Raw genomic sequence first — 10,358 nt, 5'->3', positions numbered from 1 at the left:
TGCTCCTAATTCTTGGCTAATTGATACTGGTGCTACACACCATGTATGTTGCAATCTATCCATGTTTGATTCATCTTCACCTGTTAGTGAGACCTTTGTGAATCAGCCTAATGGTGAAACAGCCACTGTGACACACATAGGCACAATTCACCTCACTTCTTCAATAACTCTTTCCTCTGTCCTTTGTGTACCTTCTTTCACTTTCAATCTTATCTCAGTCAGCTCCTTAACATCTTCTTTGCCTTGTGTTGTGAATTTTACTCATGATTCACTCACAATCCAGGAAACTTCACAAGGGACTTTGATTGGGAAGGGTAAATGAGTTGGAAATCTTTACACTCTCATTGTTGATGCTGGTACTATTCCTTCTGTTTCTGTATCTGCTGTTAATGCAGTTGTCTCTGTTGAAACTTGGCATATGAGACTAGGCCATCATTCCATAAATAAACTCAAATGTATTTCTGATACTTTGCATTTGCCTAATAAAAACCTATCGTTTGTGATATCTGTCCCATGGCCAAACAAAAACACCTCAGTTTCACATCATCTAATTCTATAGCAGATACACCCTTTGATTTGATACATTGTGATGTTTGGGGTCCTTTTAATCCTTGCACATCACAAGGTTATACCTATTTTTTCACCATTGTTGATGATGCCTCTAGATTTGTTTGGACCTTTCTCATGAAACACAAATCTGATGTTAAAGATATTCTTCTCCAATTCTTTAACACAGTTCATACTCAGTTCAATAAGAAGATTAAAATGCTCAGAACTGATAATGCCCCAGAATTCCTTATACCCTCCATATACACCCCTTTTGGAACAATTCACCAACATTCTTGTGTGGAAACTTCACAACAAAATGCTCGAGTGAAAAGGAAACACCAACACCTTCTAAATGTTGCAAGAAGTCTCCTTTTCCAATCTCATTTACCTAATAATTTCTGGGGAGATTGCATTCTTACTGCAGCATACTTGATAAATAGAACCACATCATCTGTTCTCCCTCATAACACCACTCCTTTCCATATCCTATACAATAAAGAACCCTCATTTTTTCATTTGAAAGTATTTGGCTGCTTGTGTTATGCATCAACTCTTAATAGAGATAGAACCAAGTTTTCACCAAGAGCCTCAAAGTGTATATTTCTGGGGTATCCATCTGGATATAAAGGGTACAAACTTCTTGAAATTGACAGCATGCAAGAGATTATCACTCGCAATGTTGTTTTTCATGAGAACATCTTTCCCTTTTCTCACCTCACTGTATCCAGTTTTCCAAACTCTCCAAACTCAGCCTCACTAGATATTTCAGCCGCACAAAATAAAGATCCTTCTTCATCAAATACTCCCTTCCCATCTTCTTCAGAATCTCACCAACAACCTCCTTCTTCCACCACTACTAGAGCTGGCAGACTAACAACACCACCAGCTCATCCAACTGATTACTTATGTAACTCAGTTTCTTCAAATACTCCCCAATTTCCTCTTACTTCTCCTTATAAAAACTATCCCCAACATACCTTCGATATGTCATTCTGATGACTGCAGTATTTGAGCCATCCAACTATTCTCAGGTAGCTCCAATTCCAGAATGGCATATAGCTATTCAAGATGAGTTGAGTGCTCTAAATAAGACAGGCACTTGGTATATCACAACTCTTCCACCTGGGAAAGAACCCATCGATTGTAAATGGGTTTTCAAGGTGAAATTCCATGCTGATGGAACAGTAGAAAGATATAAGGCAAGGCTAGTTGCCAAAGGTTATACACAATTGGAAGGTGTAGACTTTTTGGACACTTTTTCCCCTGTAGCTAAACTCACTACTGTGAAGTTTATGCTTGCACTAGCAGCTATAAATAATTGGGAACTCTGCCATCTTGATATAAACAATGCTTTTCTGTATGGAGACTTAGAAGATGAGATTTACATGAACATACCTCCTGGGCTGTCTGTTGAGGGGGTCGACTGTGAACCAGGGACCAAACTTGTTTGTAGACTTAAGAAATCTTTATATGGTCTCAAGCAAGCCTCGAGACAATGGTACCTAAAGCTGTCTGAAGTTTTGAGTGGATTTGGGCTTCAATAGTCAACCGCAGACCATACATTCTTCTTTAAGAAAGATAATGCATGTTTCTTTGGCATAGTGGTCTATGTAGATGATATTTTGGTAGCCACAGATGACAGAAAGAAGATTGAAAGTTTCATGGAATTTTTGGCTCAACATTTTAAGTTCAAAGACTTAGGCATCCCTAAATATTTTCTGGGATTGGAAATTGCTAGAAGCAAAGATGGTATTCTTGTATCTCAGAGGAAATACGCTATGGATCTATTGAGAGATGCTGGTTTGCTAGGCTGCAAGCCATCTTCAGTCCCTATGGATCCCTCAAAGCAGCTGGGACAAGATGCAGGAGAAGTAATGAAAGAGTCTTCAAAATATAGAAGATTAATTGGGAGACTTCTATATTTGTGCTCAAACAGCTATCAAACGAGGGGCAGCAGATTTAACGCGTCTCCACGAAGATCCAGACTCAAGAGTGTACACATGACATCCGTGTTTAGGGTTAAGATGGACAACCTTATGTTGTCCGCTTATTCTGCTCACTCCAAATCCATAACAACCTTCTCCAGGGCCTAATATCTCAACAAATTCACGGGTGATGGGATTGCATATGTAAAGAAGATCGATAGAATGGTGTTTGAGAAGAAGCAAACCATTGGCGGAACCCTGAATCGTTGTGGCTTGGGGGAAATCAAACTTGGTGATTGCATTGTTCTTGGGCTTGCCCTTGCGCTTGTCTTCTAAATTGAAAAGAGTGAACCAATTTGAATTAGGATCAGGTATGGAGACTACTAGGGTTGGAGGGGATTTAGAAATATGGGACTCGAGAAAATAGTGACTCTCGATGAGATTTAGCCATGGTTTGCAAACGCACTTGCAAATTGCAGTGTTTTCAAGAGAGAGTCTCAATAGGATATCGATGCAGATTTCTGATGGCAAGTATGCGAACAAATCTTGCTTCATTCTTGGATGGATTGAGAGAGATCACACAAATTCACACCATCTCTCTCCCTTTATTCTCGATCTCTAGCAATTTTCACCGCAAAGAATTTGGACTCTCCTATTTCGACTCTCTATATTCTCTCCACAAATCACAGTACCGGTACTGACTCTCCTATGGAATCGGGAACCTATTTATAAGATTTATGACTTACCTTTTCTAAATATGATACATAGTGGGAGGGAGCGTGGCATTCTTATATAAAAATAAAATAAAACCCTAATTTAATTTGGCTTTTCTATATTTTAAAATCAGAAATTGATTAGGTCATTGAATTTGGGAGAGAGAAAAGTTGAGTATGGTGTTAAAATTAAAATTGCCGCCCAACTATTTATGCACACATTTATTACGGTTAATACCAATACAAGGAAATAAACTGATCAAATTTGCATAAGTTTAGTTTTATTTCATCAAGATCCACATCACTTATTTACAGTAAATCTTTGGCATCGTCCAATGCAATCAATCGACCAAAATATAAGAAGATCCAATCTTTCTACATGGGATTTCCATATCAAAAAACTAAAATCCATTAATATTATTTTCTGTTGAATCTGAACCAAATAATAGGAGTTTAGACATCTGCTCGTGCGTGTATATAATATCTTCTGGTGTTTCCTGCGTAACTACTCAGGAGATTAGCGAGACGAATTCCAGCACAACTCGCCCCTTGGATCTCGTGTTGAAGACAAAGTGTTCGGGATATTTCTTCAGCAGGGCCAGCAATCCAAACCACGGCTTTCCTTGGGATTCTTGACCAGAATGATCCTCGGGAGTGAGATACTTCCTTACACGGCTGTGATGCCAGACGTAGCTGAATTGCTCCACGAGCTGCAGATTGAGTCACAGCAAAGGTTGGTGATGACCCACCCCGTGATTAAGAGCAATATCAAGTTTTGGAACAAAACATGGATAATGCATAATGTGAAAGGACCAAATGTAGAAAAAAGAACAGTATATGACTAATCCTAATCAATCCAAATTCATCATTAAACATGCACCAAGATGCCTCGAATATAATTAACTTATGCATCGACTACCCTTGATCCCGTTCGCACGAAATCATGATCATCCTAGCAGTTGGAATCTACAATTCATACAATGCCATCTCAAGGGTCGGGTTTGGTGCTTTAATATAAGTTCGTCTTAACAAATGGACAAAACGGCACATGCTAAAATCTCCATTATCCACAAGATTATAGTACACTAGGAATCCTAGCATGAAATCATGACAGCTGATAGTGAAATATTAGAACTATAGCCGGCTTGCATAAAACAAACAGCTATGTAAGAAAAACAGTTCACCTCGGAATGTAGTTTCTCCATCGGCATCCAGTCTCCAGGACCACATAAATCAGACAGCAATGAGGCCACTGAAGACACGACGTCGTTTTCTTGTAACTGAAGAAGCTGTTGGTTATCAGCTTCTCTATCAACACGTGTTCTCACATCAGCCTGCTTATCTGCAAGATCATCCATATTCCGTATTAAGCATTACCTATGGTGCAAATAAATTAACCGAGCTATAAAATCATATTGTAGGAAGGTTTTCATATAGGACGTTCCGTGTAAGCAATGTTCACTGATCATAAACGCAGTTCCACGACTCCCCTAATTCTGATATCACAAACACCTACAGATGCCATCCCAAACATGGAAAAATTGCAGAGACGAGCAAAGGTCATCATGCTAGCTAAATTGAGCAATACAGGACAATGTTATAACTGAAAATTCATTCTCTACAACTAAACGAGTCAGTTCAAGTAACAAACAGCCTCAACAACGAAACACTACACCAAAAACAGTATCAGAAGGCCATACCGTGAATTCACAAAAGGAACCAGATAGAATCAAACCCTCAAACCAAACTGCTATCAGTTTTTTCAATTATAAAGCTTACTTTCACCAGTGTCTACATCTGATCAAGAAGATGAATGTATTGCAAACTGAGATTCAAATTATTAGCAAGAACATATAGCAAAATCAAAACTTTCTACCTCAATAAAGATATGGAATAACTGATAATTCTTCCTATGCACTGTAATCTAGTCAGTTCAAGTACCGAAGAGCCTCAACAACGAAACACTACATAAAAATGGTATCAGAATGCCCTACTATTCAGTAAATTCGCTATAGGAAGCTGATAGATTTGCCCCTCAAACCAAACTGCTGTCTGTTTTTCAATTAAATTGGGTTTTAACTGCCAAAATCAAAGCTTATTTTACCAGTGTCTACCTGTACTCAAGATAATGAATGTGTTGCAAACAAGATATAGCAAAATCAAAACATTTCTATCCCAGCAGCCAAAACTACACTCACATATTTACGATTAGGAGCCCAATTAACAAAATAAAATACACCAACATTCAAAGAAACAGACATCAACAAAAAGCCCTCAACAAACACAACTCCAATTCAAACAACTATCAATGCAATCCTAAACATACAAAATAATGGAGACGAGCAAAGGTCATCATACTTCACGAAAACCCAGCTAAATTGGGCAATACTGGACAAGTACTGCTGAAAATCCACCCTACGCAACTATACTAATAAGCCTAACTACCAAACAGTCTCAACAACAAATGCCATACTATTCAGAAAATTCACTAAACGAAGCCGATAGAATAGACCCCCAAACAAAACAGCTGTCAGTTTTTTCAATTAACATCTCTTCAACTGTCAAAATCATATCCTACTTTCACCAAGGTCTACAGATGAATGTATAGCAAACTGAGCATCAAATCACCAGCAAAAGTTTATAATAAAATCGGAACATTACTACCTCAGTAAGCAGAAGCTACACTCACAAACTCATAACCAGGAGCCCAATTAACAAAATTCAAAGAAATAAACATCAACAAAAAGTATCCACCTCAACAAACAAAACTCCAATTCAATCAAACCAAACCCTAAAATTAGCTCACCTGAACCATACCTATAACCTCCGCCTCCATCACCTCTCATTCTCTTCCCACTCGACGAAGCATCCTCCCCACAATCCTCCTCATCCTCTTCTTCTTCCTCCTCCTCCTCATCCTCACTACCTTCCCCATCATACTCACCCCACCCTCCCCCACCGCCAGGCAGCGGCGGCGGCGGCTGATTCCCCAAATTCTGCTGCTGCACATAACCTGTTTGATAAACGTTCCCGTGGTTTCTCGGGCCAATTGGCCCGCCCAATATGCTCCTGACGGGCAGCAAAAAGTAGAATTCCTTGTCGCCGATCTCGAGACGATCCTGCGAATCGAGCTTGATCGGAGGGTGGCCGGGGACGTGGAGGACGCCCTCGACGTAGCATCCGTTCCGGCCGAGGACCTCGAGCGCGAAACGACGGCGTTGGAAGTCGTAGAAGATGCGGGCGTGGCGGCGGCTTATGTTCATCCCGCCGCCGAGGGAGGAGAGGTCGACGTCGACGGCCGAATTTTTCGAATTGCGGCCGAGGATTATGGAGTAGGTTTGCATGAAGTATTCGAAATCTTCGCCTTGAAGCTTGGCGAAGCCGGCTTCTACATCGCCGCCGCTCTCCATCGCCGGACTAGATTGGGATTTCGTTTTTGGAATTTTGATAGGAAAAACTCTGTATTTTGTATAAACGAATTTATTTTGCTAAAATTTGCATTTATAGAATAACTTGATTTCTTGTCTGGGTGACTTTCCAATCATCCAATTAAATAATAACTTTATTATAATTCATAATTGTCCATGAAACTAGTACTTACATTTTTTTTGAAATAGGTAAAGGTAATGGTATAGAAGCTAGATTTTCTGAACTAAACAAATTATCGATCCTTCAACGTTGTAATTTAGCTAGACTTAAAGTGAAAACGTTTTCGGCGTTGTAAACAATTCCAACTCATCATCGCAATTCGGGCATTTACATTCACCATGTGAACTTTCTCCTAGGACCGCAATTTCGATTTATAATTAGGATTTACTCTTTGTTTAGTGATACAACGTATTCAGAAATAGTAAAATTATGATTAAATTTGATTCACATAGATAAAAAGTCATGAGAATGCTCAAAAGTTTAACAAAAAATTTATGATTTAGCAAGGAAAATTTTATTACAATAGCATCAATCGACAATCATCACAAGAAATAGTAAGCAAATTCTCTTCTTGGAATCTCAAACTCAAAAAATTAAAAACATAAACCGCACTTAAATTTTTTTCTGTTTCCGGCCCTGGTGATCAGTACGAGGCCCACGAAGAAACTCGAGAAGCATCAACTTGAGCCGGTTGAAACCAGCCAAGATCATCCAAAAGCTTTCCGAACAAATCTCCTGTAGCATATGCGACACCAGATGCACTCACTGCCATAGTAACATAGTACAATATTGTCTTAACATAGCCTCCAAATCTGTCTATCCCTTTCACATAAGCCTTGGCAATTGTGAGGACGAATATGCAACCAAAACCAGCAGCAGCTACTGCGAGCATCTTGTAGTCCTTGTCGTCGCTGTCATGGAAGGCGAAGCCGTAGGTAACGGGCGTCACGAGCCCAAAAATGATGTAGGAAAGAATGGCAAACGTCGAGTGGAAAAGAAAGTGCCCTCTCTGACCAAGTAATTCTTGGTACTTAGTTGTCATTTCGTAACTCCACAAGCTGTAGGCAAGGGCAGACGCATAAATATTCATTAAATGAGACTATATATAATATGATCTTTAGAAGGAAAATAATTTGACTCATTTGATTTAGTATTTTATAAAGATTTTGGGATGTTTGATTTGATGGATGTGATAAACTGATAATTGTGATTAGCATGATTAAATATTTTTTTTTATTTTATTTGGTTTTTTAATTTTATATATTAATCATGTCTTATCATTCAAACCAAACATGTCATAAATATTTTAAATGGAATATATAAGTTTACTTACGTTGCAACCAAATGCGATGAGGCCACTAAGTAGGGTTGCCAATCCAATGACGACGACGTTCACTAGCATAGAGACATAATCCATTAGAGTTGAAATACATTTCTATGCTACATATTTCATAATGATTTTTCTATGCAAAATCGATGGAAACACGTACGTGTATTGGCGTCTGAAGCGGCTGTAGAAGAGACTATGCTTAGGCTTGCGATTGACTAGATCAGACCTCCATACACGATGCATTTCCAAAACTCAAGCGATCTAGAGCGCCGACCGCCAGAAATTAGTGGTTGTTGTAAAGCAGACCGCCCTCCAATCATTTCTGGAATTAGTGGTTGTTGTAAAGGAGGTCGGCCTCCAACTGCTTCTGAAATTAACGGTTTTTGTAAATGAGACTGACCTCCAACTGCTTCTAAAATTAATGGTTTTTGTAAAGGAGGCCAACCTCCAACCGCTTCGAAAATTAATGGTTCCTGTAGAGCAGGTCTTCCTCCTACCAAGTCTATTTTAAAAAAATTATCATGTTATTTTGCTATTTTTGAAATAAAGTAATATACTAGTATACTACTAATCGCTAGATATTTTCTACCATGGCAACAAACCTAACAACTAACAAGTATATTGTGAATGAAATTTTCACAAGCGATTATTTTCTACCATGGCAACAAACCTAACAACTAACAAGTATATTGTGAATGAAATTTTCACCTGGTCCATCTTTAATATCAATCATCACATCACGTGGATTATGCTCTGGTTTTGCTTCTCCTAAATCCCTGATAATTAAAAGCAAAAACAATAATTATGATTATATTTCTTAAAGTACATGTGTATGGAATTGCATATAATATGTCACGCCAAGATTGATACCTGGTGCATTAGTAGTTGTACTACCATCGATATCATTTGATGGCTGCTCAAATTCAATTTTTGGGGCTTTGTAATTGTATCCAAAGTAATAAAACGGATTTAAACGATGCCCGGTTCCTATAAATTAAATAACTGATGGATCCGCGAATTTCTGATGTTAGTAAATGCTGGTAGAGAATAAAGACTACGACACAAAGAATTTACGTGGTTCGATTTACTGAAGTAAATCTACGTCCACGGGAAGAAGGGAGGGCAAGATTGTATTGCTTGATCTGGGATTACAGCTTACAACACAGACTTGCTATATGGTATTTTATCTCTAGAGAGCTTAACCCTGTCTATCTGATCTAAGTCCTATTTATACATTGAACTAGGATCGTGGTTTGCAGCCCCACTAACAAGATCGTGGGTGAGCAATAACTGCTCAATAACTGCTTCGTACCACTAAATAGATCGTGGGTATAGTGGAGGTCGTGGAGGCCTTTCATGAGTCCACTAACTCCTAGTTCGGTCGAATGCTGAGACCGAACTGCTGGACTTTACCGATCAGCTCTTGCCGATCTGAGAGGAGAGCTTGACTGGTCGGCTTTTACCGAGCTGTAGGCTGAGTCCGAACTCTTTGGTCGTGCCGAACTCTTTGGTGCCGAACAGATACTCTTTCTTGGGCTCTGGGCTGATGGGCCGTCACTGTTATTGGGCTTGCCATTAGGGTTTAGTTCGTACCCCATCACTACCCCCCCCGAAAAGCGAAGTGAATCACTTCGGCGAGGTGAGTCACTTCGGCATTCTGGATAACGGTAAGGGGGAGGCTGACGTCAGGGGACGTGCCTTGCGCGTGCCTGCATTAAATGCGACAGTAAAATCCGGCCGTTGAATCCTGAAAAGGTGGGATTCGAAACAGCGCAACGATCTCGAAATCTTTCCCGAATCTGATAAATATGCTCTTTCTTCCTCATTTGAACACTTTTGCTGTTGCGTCTTCTATACTCTCTCTTTCTCGAGAAATTTTCTTCCGCTTTCAAGAGCTTCTTCAGACTTTCTTCACCTTCAAAAAGTAAGGAAAATGGCTTCTATTTCTTCTTCGGAGTCGGGTAGCGGTAGGAGAGGCGGTAAGGGGTCTTCTGGCCGGAAAGAGTCCGGGGAGAAGACCGTAGAGTATTTCCATAGTATTTTGAGTAAGGATACTGTGATGTCCCTACCCGAAAAATACTTTTTTCCTGGGGGGAAGGCGGTGGTACCTGACGGTGATCATAGGGCTGACTCCCCGCCGGAGGGTTACGCCACCGTGTACGAGGCCTGCTTAGAATGCGGGCTTCGTTTCCCCCTCCCTTCTGCCTTTATAGATTTACTAGATTTTTTTCAGCTTCCTTTAGGCCAGGTGACTCCGAACTCTTGGAGGCACTTGTCGGCCTTCGCTGCCGAACTCCGTAAGTTAGGAAGGGATTTGTCTTTGAAGGCGATCCTTAAATTCTTTCAATTTAAGAGGAAGGGGTCTTGGTTTTACTTGACCCCTGTACAGCCCTTTAGGGCCTTTTGTAAAAC

The 10,358-nt window shown here is 39.9% G+C and overlaps 2 protein-coding genes across 2 annotated transcripts; both read right to left on the bottom strand.

The window, feature by feature from the left end:
* Positions 1-2,477: 2,477 nt before the first annotated feature.
* On the bottom strand, positions 2,478-3,029 carry LOC121774205 (putative F-box protein At3g52320). The gene has a single exon (XM_042171118.1). It carries the CDS (start codon positions 3,027-3,029, stop codon positions 2,478-2,480), a length of 552 nt encoding a protein of 183 aa, XP_042027052.1.
* A 399-nt stretch (positions 3,030-3,428) lies between these two features.
* Positions 3,429-6,687, bottom strand: LOC121773324 (FHA domain-containing protein FHA2-like). Its single transcript, XM_042170154.1, has 3 exons — positions 5,994-6,687; positions 4,372-4,529; positions 3,429-3,897 (listed from the first exon to the last, which is right to left on the bottom strand). Exons 1-3 carry the CDS (start codon positions 6,595-6,597, stop codon positions 3,697-3,699), a joined length of 963 nt encoding a protein of 320 aa, XP_042026088.1. The 5' UTR covers positions 6,598-6,687; the 3' UTR covers positions 3,429-3,696.
* Between the last annotated feature and the right edge of the window lie 3,671 nt (positions 6,688-10,358).

Source organism: Salvia splendens, chromosome 17 (genome assembly GCF_004379255.2).
Source record: "Salvia splendens isolate huo1 chromosome 17, SspV2, whole genome shotgun sequence".
NCBI lineage: Eukaryota > Viridiplantae > Streptophyta > Magnoliopsida > Lamiales > Lamiaceae > Salvia > Salvia splendens.
This window is presented reverse-complemented; position numbering and strand designations above follow the sequence as displayed.

Excerpts from the sequence above, each read along its gene's own strand:
- LOC121774205 (XM_042171118.1), bottom strand. The coding sequence starts at position 3,029 with ATGAAGCAAGATTTGTTCGCATACTTGCCATCAGAAATCTGCATCGAT.
- LOC121773324 (XM_042170154.1), bottom strand. The coding sequence starts at position 6,597 with ATGGAGAGCGGCGGCGATGTAGAAGCCGGCTTCGCCAAGCTTCAAGGC. Across the intron at positions 4,530-5,993 it reads AGGTTATAGGTATGGTTCAG|ATAAGCAGGCTGATGTGAGA; the intron begins GTGAGCTAATTT and ends ATGATCTTGCAG. Across the intron at positions 3,898-4,371 it reads TGGAGAAACTACATTCCGAG|CTCGTGGAGCAATTCAGCTA; the intron begins GTGAACTGTTTT and ends CTCAATCTGCAG.